This window comes from Halichoeres trimaculatus, unplaced genomic scaffold, assembly GCF_033239565.1.
Source record: "Halichoeres trimaculatus isolate MK-OKI-2021-1 unplaced genomic scaffold, fHalTri1.1 fHalTri1_scaffold_24, whole genome shotgun sequence".
Taxonomy (NCBI): Eukaryota; Metazoa; Chordata; class Actinopteri; order Labriformes; family Labridae; genus Halichoeres; species Halichoeres trimaculatus.
Window position 1 is genome coordinate 9512184 of NW_027437202.1, and position 17500 is coordinate 9529683.

The 17500-nt window shown below is 54.7% G+C and overlaps 2 protein-coding genes across 6 annotated transcripts in view; both read left to right on the forward strand.

The window, feature by feature from the left end:
• The window catches only part of LOC141785886 (fas apoptotic inhibitory molecule 1-like), a 2391-nt gene extending 2243 nt beyond the window's left edge, over nucleotides 1–148 (forward strand). The window contains exon 4 of the mRNA XM_074664488.1: nucleotides 1–148. This exon is cut by the window's left edge and continues 77 nt beyond it. Coding sequence (XP_074520589.1) covers nucleotides 1–73 — 73 coding nt within the window. The 3' untranslated portion in view covers nucleotides 74–148.
• A 583-nt stretch (nucleotides 149–731) lies between these two features.
• agap1 (ArfGAP with GTPase domain, ankyrin repeat and PH domain 1) overlaps nucleotides 732–17500 on the forward strand; it is a 59455-nt gene continuing 42686 nt past the window's right edge. For 3 of the 5 annotated variants that reach the window (XM_074664388.1, XM_074664389.1, XM_074664390.1), the window contains exon 1: nucleotides 12964–14794. In XM_074664388.1, coding sequence (XP_074520489.1) covers nucleotides 13666–14794 — 1129 coding nt within the window. In that variant the 5' untranslated portion in view covers nucleotides 12964–13665. Of the gene's footprint in view, nucleotides 1148–1680; nucleotides 1852–12963; nucleotides 14795–17500 lie in introns of those variants that run through there. The other 2 variants (XM_074664391.1, XM_074664392.1) reach the window with 1 other exon arrangement.

The window sequence follows — 17500 nt, forward strand, 5'->3', positions numbered from 1 at the left end:
TGGGAAGAAGAGGAGCGGCATTGTGCACTATTTACTGCTGGATGGAGAGAAAGTCCCCGCTGCAACACAATGAGGCGGGACCAGAGCTGGACTGTCAGACAGACTGAGAGAGGGGGGCACAGAGACCAGTTCAGACCTGAAACACAATAAACACTGATGCTCAAACTCTGGTGTTCTTCTTCCTCTGCAGCTTCTGTGTCCCCCTCATTTATCCCCATGACCTCTGACCCTCAGCTTTGTTCACAGCCACAGGAAGACATGGGAGAAGTTTCTTTGCGTAGGTATTTTTGCGCAGCCTTTACGCAAAAAGTTGCGTCTTGGATGACTGTGCGTAAAGCGCGTAAAGGTTACCCGAGGAAGGACCGGAAGAATGGAGATTACACGGGAAATAAAAGCAGACATTACTCAGTTTAAGGATCAGGTGAGTCTGTAATCTTTATATTATATATATCAACTATAATTAAGAAGAAATGAAGAAAGAGACAGTTATTGACCACATGCGCATTTAATTTAATGAATTCTAATCAGAAATTTCACTTTTTAATTTCTTTTATTTGTTTTATTGTTTTAATTGAAAGTTTGATAAATGTTGAGTCATATTCTCAGACCTCTGGGAGTCACACCTGATCACAGGTACAGAAACAGGTTTATGGGTCAGACTTAGAGCCGGCTCTCGGTGTTTATTCTGAAGACTCGTACCGGAAGTCCCTGTCCCTAGTCCCTGGCGCTTGACCTCCTGGAGGAGCACACTGAACGCTGCTGACGCTCCCGGTCTGGATCCTGAGGCTCCGGTGGACCCGGGATGGACCTCACAGCACGGGACGGCTGAGTGTTTGTGCGCCGCGTGCGGGACCGTCCTGTAGAATCCGCGTTGCTTAGCAACCCCTGGTTTAACCACAGGGTCGCTCGCGCTCCGCCGGCTCGCGGAGGACGTTAATTGCGCAGCTGGTCCCGGAGACAAAACAACGGACGGAGAGGGACGGGAACAGGCACCCTGAGTCCTCCAGACCGGACTGTGTGAGGCTGCCCCCCTACAGCAGCGGGACTGGACTGGAACCCGGCGTAAAGGGCTGCTCCGGGACCCGCTCCGGGGCGTGAATGCGCCTCTTATCCGCTCCGTGAAGCGCACCGTAGCGGCTGGAAAACGGTGAGTTAGTCCTGAACCTGGAAGCTACTGCTAGTTAGCTTTAGCTGGATAGCATAGCCGCCTAGCAGCAGGCCGTTTCCCCCTGTCTCAGGCTCTAACAGACCGACCGGGGACGATCCCGGACTCTCAGACGGAGCAGGAACCGTCCTGTGGTCCGCGCTGGGTCCGGGAGGACGTGTGGGAGCGGCGCGCAGCCTGCAGCACATCTGTCACTGCGCCGGGACTGGGACCAGGGACGCCCCGGGGAACAGCTGCTCTCACCGGCCAGTGTGTGCAGGCTGACCGCCCCCTGGTCCCAGCGCTGACAGAGCCTCAGAGGGAGAGGAGGGACACACACACACACACACACTCACACACACACACACCGGGAACCACCGCGTAATCCGGTTTAATGATAGTTACTGTAGACCTGCAGGGTCCAGGTAGAGATTCAGAACCTGAGGGCTCCTGGAGGTCACAGCTGTCACCTTCCTGATCTGTGCTCACCTGTCCCCCCCCCACCTGACCAACAGCTCTCTTTGTTTTGGATCCAGGCGCAGAGATGAACTACCAGCAGCACCTGGCCAACTCGGCCGCGATCCGGTCCGAGATCCAGAGGTTCGAGTCCGTGCACCCCAACATCTACTCCATCTACGAGCTGCTGGAGCGGGTGGAGGAGCCGCTGCTGCAGAACCAGATCCGGGAGCATGTGATCGCCATCGAAGGTAGGTCACAGACCCCGAGACATGGGACGGGCAGGGTCCTGGTCCTGATGTGGGTCACTGAGGGTGCGTCAGGTTTTCATCCTCTCTGCTGAGGGGGACTCTGTGCTGCAGGTTTACACCTGACCCTTGTTTTGATCAGTTTGATGGGCTGTGTGGGATGGATGAGTGTGTTTGGGGGTCAGGCTGATGTGAAACTCTTGATGAGGTTTTTTCTGGTTGTTGTGTGTCAATGTGCACAGCTGTCTGAGCCACGCAGCAGCAGCAGCAGCAGCAGCAGCAGCAGCAGCAGCAGCAGCAGCAGCAGCAGCAGCGCGGTGACTCTCTGCTGCTCTGCTCATTTCCATGTTCCCTGAATGTGCAGCGCTCGGTGACTCACTCAGCGGCTCGCGCTGGAAATAACCCAGAACAGCAGCAGCAGCAGCAGCAGCTCTGTCATCCTCCGTCTCTGCCCCTCAGCGCACATCTGGACGTGTCGCTCACACTCGGGTCATGTTATGCAAGCCCCCAGCTGGAGAGGCCACTATCCTGTGTCTGTGTGTGTGTGTGTGTGTGTGTGTGTGTGTGTGTGTGTGTGTGTGTGTGTTATGTAAGGAAACTGTGTATTCCTCTGACACACACTCCTGCTGCTCCATCACACAGGTCCTGATTCCTCCGTGTTAATCAGACGCTCCTCGGCCTAGTTACAGCTCTGTGACTCACATCGTCTCCTCACACACTTCCTACGGCACAGGGCTCATTTGCATGTTTGTGTGTGTGTGTGTGTGAGTGAGGATGGATGGGTGTCCTGGCAGCCAGGTGACTCTGACCCACTTTCAGCAGCAGCTGGATGAAGGATGGAGGATCAGAGACGGCTCCTCCTCAGCAGGAAGTCGGCTCAGTTTCATTGAGGCGTCAGCAGCAGATCAGAGGACGACTGTTTCTCACTTCTTTTGTTATTATCGGAGAAACGTGAAGCGTGATACGACAACAGAGAGTCCCCGTCAGCTGGGATCAGAGACAGGAAGCTGCTCTGTGTCTGTAACGTGTCTGAGCAGAGTCTTCCTCTGCAGAGGGGGCACCAAACACAGGTCCTGAAAAACAGGCCTCTCCAAACACCAGGAGCAGGTTAGACCGAGTCCTGCAGAGACTGACGCAGAGTCTGAGCTGTCAGGGACCGGCTGCTGGAGCAGGAAGTGTCTGAGGATCAGGCTGTGGTCCATCAGGCCTCCTTCAGTCAGAGCAGCCTGTTTATCAGAGCTGCCTCTCACACACACACACACACACACACACACACACACACACACACAGAGCCTTTGTCTGGGCCTCTTTGTCTTACTCCTGCAGCCTGCAGTCACTGAGCGCTCCGTGTGACCCAGTTTGCCTCTCCGTGTGTTTGTTCAGCCTGCAGCCTCTGTGGATCCTCTCCCAGTCCTCGCTCTGTGCCCACAGGACCCGCGGCTCAGGTTTCAGGTCTGCAGACTCCCATACAGGAGCTGAACCTGGAGCTGAGACGGTCTGGGTCTGAGCTGCAGGTGAGACCACCTGTAGCCAGAGGAATGGAGAGTAAAGGAGCTGAGACCAGGGTCTACCTGTTGGTCTACCTGTTGGTGTTAGTCAGCTGCTGAAAGCTGTGTTTACCTTCTGTCTGTGTTCTCAGGATCCTCCAGGGTCTGGGTCTGGGTCTGGGTCTGGGTCTTGGTCTGGGTCTGGGTCTGGGTTCAGGTTTGGGGTGTGTGTGTGGACTGTTTGTACTCATGTGTTTGTGAGCTCCCCCCTGAAAGCTCCAGTGATGTGGGGGACAGTGTCAGGGTGCATGAGGAGGCGCAGAGTGATGATGTAAGTCTTTGTGGAGGCGCAGAGTGATGATGTAAGCGAGCAGCTGATTGACGTCCTTTAATAACAGTAATAACAGGGAACAGGATGCTCTGGAGCGGGGCTTTGCTTCTTACGTAACAGCAGCTGATGCATGAGATCTCTGCACCTTTTGTCTCACACACACACACACACACACACACACACACACACACACACACACACACACTCACACACTGCAGTCTAAAGTGGTTGTGGGTATTTTTCTTCTTCACAATGATTTGTTTTCCTGCGGCGCTCTTTCATTAGGCCTAATGCGCGAGGTGAAGCATGAGTCATCAGCGGGATGCAGTGAGCGCGCTCAGTAGAGGCCGCGCTGATAACGAGGAGACGGTGATTTACAGGATTAGCAACACGTAAACACGTTGATCATTCGCTGTAACATGACCCACATCTGAGCGCCGTGAGGGGCGTGGAGGGGGATCAGCTGGAGACCAGGTTTGTGCTGACATCACAGCCTGGGGTCAGACAGAGGTCAGAGGTCAACCAGTATAACCAGCTGATATGAAACCAGTAAGACTTTAGGGTTAACTGGGATTATTCTCAGGTTACACCTCAGACCTGTGAAAACCAGGGTTTGTGGATCTGGAGGAGAAAAGGCCCATCCTCGTCCTCAGGAAGAGATTAACGAGATGAGCGTGTCCCCTCAGAGCCCTGATGGTCGTTAAAACCCAGCGGATGCGGTCTGCTGGTCCAGCTCATCGATCGGTCTGCGGAGGAGGCAGCGGGGGAATACTGATGCAGGAGAAATGTCAGAGACGTGCGCGGCGTGTTGGAGCGGCTCCTTCAGGGTCTCCTGAACCCCGTCACTGAGACCTGCTCCTGAGGGTGAGGGTCTGGATCCCGGGCAGGGAAGGGAACTGGACTCAGCTGATGAGGAGTTTCTGATGTTGCAGGGGATTCTGGGTAAAAACCTGGCTGCAGGCGGCCATTAGGGAGATGTGGTTATGATCCAAACACATGAGTGCACTCGAATGCCGCCGTCCTCACACCGTGTCCTCAGACCGCGTCCTCAGACCGCGTCCTCTCTCTCAGGTTTTGTTCGTGGTGGTTTTCTGAGGACACCGCGTCTAAAGAAAAGTCTTTTCCTGAAGTTTAGAGATCTGATGATGTAACAGCCGCTCCACGCTCTTTAAGTTCAACAATCAGGAAGTCCTGAGGCGTCTGCGTTACACAACGCCTCCTCCAGCTGAAGGAGGGAGAGGAGGAGGTGACGTCTTCATCAGGGTGATAATCTGACGTCTGTCGGCCCTGACACCCTGCTGAGACACAATGTTTGCTCCTTAATCCCTCTGTTTGGAGGCTCAGCAGCCAGAGACCAGATCCCAGAGTCCAGATCCAGATCTGGGTCTCTAATGTGAGGGTGTTAAAGAGTCTCTGTCCTCTTCAGGAGCCTGCAGCTGGATGGAGCGTCTTTAACTCATCCTGTTTTCTGTTTGTGTCTCCATCTTTAGCTCTGTGTAGATCTATGTCCTCCTCCTCCTCCTCCTCCTGCTCCTCCTCTGAACCAGTTTAATGGGTCATTGTGTCTGAATAATGCAGAGCTGCAGACTTTGCTGCTAAATTTGGTTTTTGTAGCTCAGAGCTGATTGGCTGATCAGCATCTTCAGCGTCTGTTGTTTTCTCCTCGTCTCTTCCTCCTCATGTCGGACCGGGCTGGTTCCTGACCCCGAGCGGTTCTGCTCATGTCGGACCGGGCTGGTTCCTGACCCCGAGCGGTTCTGCTCATGTCGGACCGGGCTGGATCCTGACCCCGAGCGGTTCTGCTTCCTGTGTGCGTCTCAGGCTGAGGTCAGAGGTCACAGTGAGAGGAGGTGGATGTGTTTCACCTGCTGGTCCGGTTCAGAGGAGAGGGGTCGGACTGCTCCTCTCAGACCTCCACCTGTCTCCTGTCACCTCCTCCTCCTCCTCATGAGTCTCACCTGAGGAGCGTGGCGTGTTTCAGCCTCAGAGGAACAGATCTGTGGTCTGAGCAGGAAGTGCTCAGTTCTCCATCGGCTCGGCAGACCACAGCCCGTCCCCCGAGGTTCCTCTTCCTCTCAGAGTCTGATGGTGACTCAGAGACCGGGTCTGACCCTGGACCTCTGATCCTTTACGTCATCTCCAGATCTGCTCCTGCCTCCCCTCACTCCTCCTCAGAGCGGCCTTGTTGCAGGTTTTGATCCTGGGTCTGATGGAGCGGCTCAGGAAGCAGGGAGGTGTTGGTTGTTGGCGTGTTGTTGGCGTGTTGTTGGCGTGTTGTTGGCGTGTTGTTGGCGTGGGAGCAGCTGTGGCGTCCAGCTGCAGCAGACCTCTTCCTCTCTGTGTGGACAGGAAGCTGCAGACACTGACCCGACCAAAACAATAGCCCCCCCTCGCCCCCCCTCCTGCTAAAGGTACAGAAATAGGTCGCTGGCGGCGGCGGCGGTGGTGGCGTGCTTCCTGCGCTCTTTAACAATGCTCCACAGCTGTCTCAGGTTACACGCCGCTCAAAGCTCAGACTCAGAGGATCCTCAGGACCCTGTCCTCTGAGATCCCGGGATGCCTCAGTCCATCTGAGCTCCCAGGAGTGGATGATGTCACTTCCTGCATCGATCGCTGAAGATGAGGATGTGAGGATGGAGGCGGTCCTGGATGCAGAGTGCTGGGTCTGGATCATTCAGCGCCTGATGAATCCACCAGCAGCTCGCCTCATTAGACCGGCTCCATGAAGACCTGGTCCCCTCCATCCCTCTGAGTCCTCAGATCCACCTCAGCACCTGACGGGGACCAGTGAGGTCATGGTTCCTACGTTTTCTCTCCTCCAGTCCCAGACCTGAACATGAGGCTGCTGGGCTTCATGGAGATCAGGTCCTCGTCCCAGACCAGGAGGTGAGAGGGAGCCTCAGTGATGTCACAGGAAGCAGAGTGCTGACATCACAGGGTGTGTGTGAGCACGGTGTGTGTGTGTCCTCAGAGCGCTGAAAGTGATTTTTGGAGGTCACCAGGCGAGCGTCGCTCCATCTGTCCTTCAAACAGGAAATCAATCCTCCGTCAGACGGCGTCTTTGTTCTGGGTCACCATCTGTCCCGCTCTGCGTGTTTCAGTGACGCAGCACGCAGGAACACACACATCTCATCAGCTGGGAGCAGTGTGTGAGCTGTGTGTGTGTGTGTGTGAAACTGTTGATAACATGTTAAACTGTGTGACAGCAAACATACATCCAGCTGCAGCTGACCTTTGACCTTTGACCTCTGACCTTTGACCTCTGAGCTCTCCTCCGTGATCAATAACAGTCGGATCAGACTGAGAGGAGCAGCATGTAGCATGTAGCGTGTAGCATGTAGCATGTAGCGTGTAGCTGGTCCTCGTGGGTTTCGTTGTGTTTCCTGTAACCATCCTCGTCTCTGGAGGCCTCCTCTCTGCGCTGAGCGGTGGGCGTGGCCTGTGGCTCGGCGTGTAGAGTATCACACTCGGGGACAGCGTGTCCAGCAGCCCGTCACGTTAATCTCTTCATTTTAAGTACGGATTATTAATCTGCCTCAGCTGTAGTCAGAGAGCAGCGCTGACCCCGAGGGACGGCAGGGGCCAACGCTTTCTGGCAGGAGGAGCGGGCCCTGGCACGGGCACACACACTCACACACACACTCACACACTGATGCAGTAAGCTGTTTGGAACACACACACACACACACACACACACACACACTTTTAGTGATGCAGAGAAACGCTGTGTGCAGCTTTTATCCGACCATAAAACATCTCCTCTCTCCTCCTCTCCTCCTCTCCTCCTCTCCTCCTCGGGGACTCTGATGACTCACCCTGAGCTCCTTCCTGTGTCTGTCAGTCTTTACAGGTTCAGCTCTGCGCCTCCCCCATCCTCCTCCTCCTCCTCCTCCTAACAAACAGACTTTAAGGAGGAGGAGGTGCTGTTTCTGATCTGAGGAGATTTTTCATCCTCTGCTGGTTTCTGTGAGGGACAGAGGAGGAAACAGCTGATTTCAGGAGGAGGAGGAGGAGGAGGATTAGGAGTGAATTAGGGAGGAGGAGGCAGGAGAAGAGGAGAGGAAAGCTGATCCCTGGAGCCACCCTCCAACAACAAAGCATTCTGGGACAAAAATGGGTCTTCTGTTAAAAGAGTCTGAGTGGGAAGCCCCGAATTCCCGAGCGATGCAGCGTGACCTTTGACCCCATGACACGTCGGCCTCACACAGACCGTCTGTTTGTCCCGGTCTGAGCACGGCGTCCTCAGTCCTCTTCAGAGGGACCAGAGACTCTGAGGGTCTGACGTGGACCTGATGCAGGTCTTCAGATACAGGACGTGTTCAGCAATTCATCTGGTTTTTGGTGCAGAGCCGCCCCCCTTATTGATGGGTTCAGGATTTAGGGCTGACAGAGTCCGTCCTGCTCCACAGCAGCAGCAGCTCAGAGTTATGGCTCTGTACACACAGTGTGTATGTGTGTGTGTGTGTGTGTGTGTGTGTGATGCATCCACCTCTCAAGGTCACACACACTCCTTCATGAGATGAGTTATACTCCAGTCTGGCTCCAGTCCCTGCAGAGACTCTCTGGGTTTTCTGCTGGACTTCCTGTCCCTCTTTCAGTCTTTGTGGTCTGAGGTGTCAGACCTGCACTCTGAGGAGTCCAGAGTCTCCTGAAGCGGACTGGTTTAGTCCAGACTCAGGCTGCAGGAGGAGATATCGATGACTGGGATTCAGTCTGTGTGGTGTTTGTCATCCTCTGGGTGAAGCTGATCCTCTGCTCTCTCTGGCCTGCAGTGCCCCCTGCTGGTAGACCCGTGCCTCCTCCTGTCTCCCTTCACACCAGATTTCAGGCCTTGTCGCTCCAGCTGATTGTTCTGGTGGTTTTGGGGTCACAGTTGTCAGCTCTGGTCTTCGTCCCGTTCACTCTCAGGTTTTGTTTTGTGTCAGAGACCAGCGAGGGTTTTTCCACGCTCAGACGTCAGTTTACCCTCCACGCTCTCAGGTGTTTCCCTCAGCTTCAGGTCAGGTGATCAGTTCCTCTGTCAGACTGAGGGGAGCTGGTCTGGGCTTTAGTTTGGATCTGGTCTCTGATCCAGACTCTCTGTTCCTGGTTTCAGTGAGTCCCTGTTTCTCTGACCCCTCAGGTCACACGCTAACCTCTGAGTCCTGCTCTCAGGCCGTAGTTCCTCCTCTCTCCGTCCTGTTTGAGGAAGTGTGGCTGGTTGTCATGGCGATTCATGTGGAAAGTGTGTGTGTGTGTGTGTGTGTGTGTGTGTGTGTGTGTGTGTGTGTGTTTAGGACAGCTTCCTGTTGTTCTCTGTGTCCCCGCACTTCCTGTGTTTCAGCAGCAGGGGGAAGCAGTGGGCTGTGGTTTGTTATGGCATGAGAGGAATGCTGGGTATTTCTCTGAGTGTGTGTGTGGGTGGTTCAGTGCAGCCGCAGTGTGTGTGTGTGTGTGTGTGTGTGTGTGTGTGTGTGTGTGTGTGTGTGTGTGTGTGTGTGTGTGTGTGTGTGTCATTTTAATCCACAGTCACTGAACTTCACTTTGCTCTCTGCGTTTTCAGGAAGGATCAGTTAGAGGTTTATTAAAGCTGGAAATACAGTAATCAGTCAGTGTGTGTGTGTGTGTGTGTGTGTGTGTGTGTGTGTGTGTCCAGGGGTAGCATAACAACACATGTATGCACAAATGTGACACGCATAGATTGCATGTATGTTAGAGATGTACACACACGGGACGCTTCACAGGCTCTGAATAATGCATGGCTCCTCTCTCTGCTCTCTAATGATGTCTCCAGGGTGTGTGTGTGTTGGTGTGTGTGTGTGTGTGTGTGTGTGTGTGTGTGTGTGTGTTAAATACCTTCAGGACCATTTTTACCCTGTCAGACTTTAAAGCTGATCCTAAATTAACATTTATTCATTTCAAGTAAAAAAGTGTTTACTCCTGATTTATCTACGTCCCCTCTCCTTCTCCTCCTTCTCCTCCTCCTCCTTCTCCTCCTCCTCCTCTCCTCCTCCTTCTCCTCCTCCTCCTCTCCTCCTCTCTCTGTCATTAAGTGTTGTCATCTCTCAGCTCCCAGCTGTCCCTCCCTCCACACCTCCTCCTGCCTTTTTACTTCCTGGTTTTGGACCAATCAGAGCCTCCTTTCTAACGCGCTTCATTCAGACCTCAGCTCTGCAGCCGAGCATCTGCTTCCTATTGTATCCAGATTAAACTCAGCTCTGTGTGTGTGTGTGTCCTCTCCTGGGAGTCAGCTGCCTCCCTCTCTCCCACACACACCTTTGGAGTGTGTGTGATCTTGTTTTGGTCTCGCTGAGCTCAGGTTTTAGGAGGAGACCTCTTCAGATGTCCCTGATCCAGGACTGGTCTGGTCTCCTTCCCAGCAGCCTCTGCATTCAGTCTGCACATGCTCAGTGAGGGCACACACTCAGATCCATCAGGCGCCGAGCCAGCCGTGCAGCCCCCTCCCCTTTAACCCGGGCAGTCACCATGGCAACAGACCGGGCGTCTGGAACACGGGGTGGGGCTGGGCAGGTTTCTCCTCTGCCCCCCTTCCACACACACACACACACACACACACAGCATCTCATCTCCATAGAACAATCCAAGGTCACCTGTCAGCTGTGAGGCTTTTTGGCCTACTGTGTTGCCGTAGCTCAGCGTGTTGGAGCTGGAGGATCTCAGAGACGATCCAGCTCAGTCTGTGGTGGACTGACCCAGGTCTCTGACCGTTCCTGAACCAGGACGACCTGTTTTACTGATTTCATCCTCTGCTGTGTGTTGCTCTGTTAGTAGTGATGTCATATCTCTGCTCTCCTCTGATTGGCTGCTCCTGTTTTCTCCCCTTCACCTGCTGAGACAAACATTCATCCTGACAGCCTCTCTGTTTGTAGTTTTTAAAGTTGTAGTCCATTTCCCTCCATGTTTGAAGTCTTTGTTTGTTTGTTGTAAGGCAGTTGTGTGCCTGACCTTTGACCTTTGACCTTTGACCTCAGCTGTGTTTTTGTTATTGTTATTGTTTAATCTTCACTGAGGAAGATTCTCTGACTGCTTTAAAACGTCTGGTGTGTGTGTGGACGTCCTCCTGCCAGCAGGGGGCCTCCCTCTTCTCCTTGTGCCTCTGCCTCCCCCTTCTCCCCCTCCTCCCCCTCCTCCTCCTCCTCTTCCTCCCACCTTCTCCTTCCCTCTGCTAACTGACCCATTTTCCCCGTCTCAGGGGGGTGAGGTGTGTGTGTGTGTGAGAGTGTGTGAGAGTGTGTGTGGAGGGGAGGGAGTCGAACCCCCTGCTGCTCGCTCCCTGTCTCTTTGATGCAGGAAAAAAACCTGCTCCTGTAGGAGGAGTGTGTGTGTGTGTGTGTGTGTGTGTGTGTGTGTGTGTGTGTGTGTGTGCTGGGTGTTTGCTAAACATGACTGTCACTGAGGCACTTTGCGTCTGTTTTACCTGTTGTGCTTTGATTGTGTCAGTGTGTGTGTGTGTGTGTGTGTGTGCGTGTTCGTGTATGTGAGTGTGTGTTGTTAGCGTGTTGTTCTTAACACGCAGCTTTAAACACGCAGCCTCAGAGTGGGAGGATCTGCTGCTGCATGCAATTTCAGACATGCTTCAGTTCTGCCTGATCTCTGCGCGCCTCATGCATACATATTTCATAGGAGAGCAGGAGCACGGGGAGTTCGACACGCAAAGGAGGCGAGGAGGAGGAGGAGGAGGTGCAGTCAGTCAGAGGAACTCTTGTGCTTCTTTTTTCAGCGTTTTGTTTGTCCCTCTGTGTTTCCTCCTCCTCCTGCTCCTCCTGCTCCTCCTCTCTGTGGAGCTGACCCCTGTTAGCCTCCCTGTGTCCTCCTATTAGCAGCACCTGGTCCAGGTGAGGATGGGGGTCAGGGAGCTGCAGGCTGCTGGTCCTGATAAGACCCTGGTGGTCTCAGGAGGCCTGTGGACAGGTTAAGCCCTACAGGATCCTCCTCTCTTAAGGGGAGGACATGACGCCTCCTTCAGAGAGCTCCTGTTGTCAGATCATAAACTGAACATTTCTGTGGCGTGGAGGACCGGTGGTCTACACTCTAACCCCCCAGCTTGGCTCAAACTGGGCTAATTGAGGCAGATTTCATGGTCTGAGCTACAATTAGAGGAGAAGCAGGAGCAGGAGGAGGAGAATGAGGAGGTGTTTGATGCCGTGTAGCTTCAGCTTCAGCCTCCATCAATGTGTAATTTAACATCTCCACATGAGCCACAGAGACCAGCTCACACTGACTGCTGTGCTTATCAGGCCAGCATCACACACACACACACACACACACACACACACACACACACACACACACACACACACACACCATCTGCTTTCATCTGATGCAGTCGTCAGGTGGAGCGGCCTTTTGAAGCCGTGTTTGATGTTCGCGTGTCGCACGCTCTGAAGTGACACGCATCGTGGAGGAGCAGAGAGTGTGTGTGAGTGTGTGTGTGTGTGTGTGTGTGTGTGTGTGTGTGTGTGTGTGTGTGTGGGGAAGTTAAAGGAGAAAGTTGCCGGCGGCGGCTGCAGCTCTAATCTTGATTAATCCCAGTAATAATCCAGAAGGCGTCAGAAGCCCAGTTTTGTAGGAGTGGAGGTTTAGGTGAGGAGGAGGGAGTGGTAATCTCCTCCTCCTCCTCCTCCTCCTCCTCCTCCTCCTCCTTGAGATGGAGGGATGTGCTGATGGACGGGTGGAGATGGGGGATGAGAGAAAGTGCTGAGATTTTACTTTAAGTGGTCCGAGAGGAGATGAAGCTGTTTGACCTCAGAGTGGTTGAGGATCCTCAGACTCTCAGCAGACCTTAACACCAGGCTCATCAGACCCAGGTCAGTCCAGCTCCCAGACTCAAGTCCACCTGAAGGCCCAGACCAGAGCGGCCTGGACAGACTGAGTCCTGCAGAGATGTGACGTGTTTGACAGTCTCTGAACCTCCATGGCTCCCAGGGAGCTTTAAAGAGCTGTGACAGACAGAGGAGGAGGAGGAGGAGGAGGAGGAGGAGGCTCCACCCTGTTTACACACACTGCTCTGCTGCCTGAAAACACGGCACAGACACTTTCTGATCCTCCTCTTCCTCCTCTCCGTCCTCCTGCTCCGTGGACTCAGTGGTTTCACGCACGGACAGAAGTTTGCAGCGTGCGTAATGACGCACAGAGACGTGTCGCGTTCTCGGTGTTTCCCGCTGTTTTTTTATGGAGCAGCTCTTGGTGAACTTCAGATCCAGGTCCAGTCTTTACTGTGACTCCGCCCCGGGTTTCCCCCCCGCCCCCTCCCGTCGCTGTGGTCGCTGTGTGTCGGTGTTGAGCGGAGAGCGCTCAGAGAGCAGGCGGAGCGGAGCAGCGGAGGAGGGAATGGGAGCGAGTCTGCCGAGCCTGTCAGGGAGGTTCAGACCTGGGATCAGCCAGGGGGAGAGGACCGGGTTCAGGGCCCCGAACACCGACTCTTAAAGTCCATTTGAAGCCGGTCTGAGGAGCAGGGCGCTCGGCGGGCTGGCTGCGCGGCGCTGCGGGGGATGTGCTCACACAATGGGAGCCGACGCTCCGGCACGGTCCGGGACGCGGCGCTGGAATAATATTTACCCCTCCTGTGTGTAATGGAGACGCGTATCCCGGAGCAGGACCAGGAGCACTTCCTCTGTGAGAAGAGAAAAGGGTTTTTCAGGCAGGGGGTCTCCTCAGAGTCCCGGAGCTGCTGAGAGAGCGCAGAGGAGCAGAGAGGAGCGCAGAGAGGAGCAGGACGCGCCTGCTCGATGCGTTTGGTGCCGGTTTGAATTCCTCCGGGATGAGCACGGAATGTGTTTCCTGCACTGTTTGCACATCTGGATGAAGGGGGGGGGACGGCTGGTGCCCTGTGGGTCTCCTCTGAGCTGAATCTGAGTCTGAAGGCTGGAGCAGGGACCTGAGGATGGTCTGAAGGTTGGAGAGGAGTCAGAGGATTTTAGGACTTTGTTTCCTGAGCATAGAGAGAGTGCACACAGACTTTGAGGAGCAGGGAGTAGGAGGAGCTCAGGAGCTTCTGGGATGTACCTGCTGGACAGGATGGAGCGGGGAACCCCTCAGAGGAAGACGGTCTACAGGATCTCCCTGACCCTGGTGAAGAGGGAGAGTTTGGACGGTGAGGACGGAGGGTCGAGCCCCCGGCAGGCGGAGAACCCCAAGGTGAGCGCCTTCAGGAGGGAGGGCTCTGTGGAGGTGCAGCGCGGGGGGCTCCTGGAGCAGCTGAAGGAGGTGGAGGACGAGTCCGAGGAGCTCTCTGCGTCCCGCGGCCTCATGAGGACCTTCAGGACCTTCAGCACCGGGCAGCTGGAGCTGGGCCGGCTCAAACTGAGCAGGAGGCAGCAGAAGGAGCTGAAGGAGAAGACCAGCAGCCCCGTCACAGAGACCCAGGAGAACACCCCGGCTCCAGGTCCAGAGGAGACCAAGGGGGGTGGGGAGGAACCCCAGGAAGCGAGGAGTGACCCGCTGCAGAACGGGAGCGCGGAGAAGAAGAAGAGACTCCTGAAGGCAAAGAGCATGGAGGAGAGGAGCAGTGAGCCTCCTCCTGAAGGAGACTCCAGGATGCCCCACTCCAGGAGCAACGGGAAAACCTCCAAGGGGACCTCCCCTGAGACCCCCCCTCTGAAGCGGCCTCCTGGTCTGCTGCGCCGCAGCTTCAGCTTCAGACACTGGAGCGGCGGCGAGCTGCTGCGTCTGCGCGCGCTCTCCAAAGACAAACACCACAGCAGCTCAGGCTGCATCAGGCAGGACGACGGCGAGGCTCCGCCCACGCCGCGCCTCTCCGACCCCACACGGGTCAAGAGCAGGACTCTGGAGGTGGGGGCCGTCCTCAACAAGACTGACTCCATGTCTGAGCTGAGCCGCTGGGAGAGGGCGCGGGGCAGCAAGAACCGCACCCTGGACAACAGCGACCTGCTGCGGCTGGCGGCGGAGAAGGACGGGTCAGGGGGGGGCTTCCTGCTCAGAGGAGGGGGCGGGCGCTCCAGCGACCGGCGCCTGGTTCGCTTCTTCAGCGGGATCTTCTCCAGGAGGGACGGCGGGGCCTCCTCCAGTCCCCTGGGGAGTCCCAGCACGGACCGGGCCCTGAGGCGGGGCAGGAGGACGGTTCTGTCCCAGTCCAGCACGGAGAGCGTGAACGGAGGTGGCGTGGAAGGTAACGCATCTCTGACATCACTGCACCATGTGACCTGAGGGCGCAAAGTTTCCCATCAGCCCCTGCTCTGACGCTCTGAGGGGAAACATGGGGTGTGTGTGTGTGTGTGTGTGTGTGTGTGTGTGTGTGTGTGTGTGTGTGTGTGTTTGTTTTGGACAGCAGGGTGATGTTTGGTTGTAGCAGCAGAGCGACCTCCCTCTGTTTGTCTTTCATTACTCTGAGCTGCTCCTCCTCAGCTCACACTCTCTACCTGCTCCTCCTCCTCCTCCTCCTCCTCCTCCTCCTCCTCCTCCTCCTCCTCCTCCTCCTTCCTCACTCTGAGTTCAGGAGGAGGCCTCCACCTCCTTTTTATCTGCACACAAACACGGTCAGCATCCTCTTTCCACGCTGAGAGGACGAGTGGAAAACATGACGAGAGGAAGTGGATCACACAGATAGACGTGTGTGTGTGTGTGTGTGTGTGTGTGTGTGTGTGTGTGTGTGTGTGTGTGTGTGTGTGTGTGTGTGTGTGTGTGTGTGTGTGTGTGTGTGTGTGTGTGTGTGTAGCTCCATGTGTTAACACCTCTGCAGGACTCTGTCTGCTGTCAGAGGAACATGTAAACATCAGGTCCAGGTCTGGGCGTCCCCCTGAGGACAGATCTACCTGTTGTCTCAGTCCTGCTCTCACGTTACCTGCTCCTCTCTGAATCCTCAAAACCTGATGCTGGTCTGGATCAGACTCTGTGGGTCTAGATCAGACTCTTAAGGTCTTGATCAGACTCTGTGGGTCTCCCCTCAGCCGTCTTTGTGCTAAGTCTTGAGTCTGGATCTGGGTTTCTCCTGGTCCCTCTCACACCAGCAGTCTCAGAGGTGGACGAACAGGTTTAGCGCATGTGTGTGTGTGCAGCAGTGTGTGTGTGTGTGTGTGTGTGTGTGTGTGTGTGTGTAGAGGCTGGTGGTCGGTGAGGTGGGGGTGCAGGGCCTGAGCCTCCACATATTTGGGATTCCTGAGACGAGGTGGAAGTGTGTGTGAGTGTGTGTGTGTGTGTGTGTTGGTCCCATTAGTGTCACAGTGAGATAAAGAGTGTGTGCAGGTGAGCTGACGCAGCGTTGCTTTGTCAGGAAACACACACTCAGTGTGCAGACGTGTGTGTGTGTGTGTGTGTGTGTGTGTGTGTGTGTGTGTATCTATAGGGAATACGTGTAGGGGAATGTGTGTGAGGGTTGTGGATATGGGTGTGTACTCAGGGTGGGGAGGGCAGTGTGTGTGTGTGACCTATATCAACAGCCATGCAGAAGTAATACATGCACACACACACTCTCACACACACACACACACACACACACTCCTGCACTGATCAAATGGTTTGACTGGAGCTCCTCCTGATGAAACGAGCTGTTGCTCCGTTAGAGAGACTTTGATCCTCGTCTCTGCTTCACACACACACGGAGACACACACACACACACACACACACACACACACACACACACACACACACACACACACTCAGATGCTGGGAGTGAGCCACAATGGATACAAAGGAGAGTAAATCCTATTAGGAGAAATGCTGCAGGGAGCACAGAGGAGGAGGGATGCTCTCCTCCCTCCTTCTTTCCTTCCCTCCTCTCCTTTCCTCCAATATATCCTCATTATCTTCTGTCCTTGTTTGTCTCTCCTCCTCTTCTCCCTCCATCGTATCATTCTGTGTTCCAGCTTCCTGTTTCAGGAGCAATGTGTGTGTGTGTGTGTGTGTGTGTGTGTGTGTGTGTGATCATGACTCGTCTCCCTGACCGTCGTCTGTCCGTCCGTGCGTCTCTCTGCAGATTTCTAATCTCAGAGTGGAAACTCTGACACTTTCATTCTTGTGTTTTGGCCTCGTTTGGGTTTCACGCTGCTCACTTCTAATTCAGCCCGGCCTCGTAAACAAACGTCACATGACCCAGAATCAGAGGCTGTGATTGGACGAGAGTGTTGGAGGTTTTTTTCTGCTGAGATGGATTTCATAGAGCCGCTCTGCAGACAGAAACTTCAGTGTTAGCTCAGTGTTAGCTCAGTGCTAGCTCAGTGTTAGCTCAGAGCTAGCATGTGTCCTGTGTTCCATATCAGTGTGTGTGGGTGTTTTTGGAGGACACAGAGGTGAGGAGTGGAGGATTGTGGGATACCAAAGTGGGCCAGGGACCGTCCTGGTTCTCTGAGTCTCTGATGGGAACTTTATTTCTGTCCGTCCTCCTGAAGGGCTCCGTTCTGACCAGATTAACTCTGCAGGCGGGTCAGGCCAGTGGAGCACGGTGTGTGAGAGTGTGTGTTGTGGTCTGAGCTGTCCTGTCTTAAAAGAACTGGAGCAGAGCGTGAACGTGAGAGCAGGAACTCGGAGCAGATTCACCAAACGGGTTGGATCTGATGCAGAGGAGAGAGGCCTCCAGGTCAGAGAAATGCTGCGACTTGTTTCTGGCAGGAGGTTTCTGCTCCTGCACATATTTCTGCTCCTGCGAGTGTTTCCCTGAGGAGGAGAAACTCTGTAGCAGCTCCTGACTCCTGGAGCATGCTCAGTTTGCTGCTGTCTGCAGACCGAGCTGAGGATGTGAACTCATCATGACTCTCTGCCTCCTGATGAACTGGTTTAGTAATTGTAGTTCAATTTAAAGTACAGGAGTGTGTGTGTGTGTGTGTTTTATTCACACACACACACACACTCCTGTGCTGTCTCCCTCGGGGCTGATCAGCT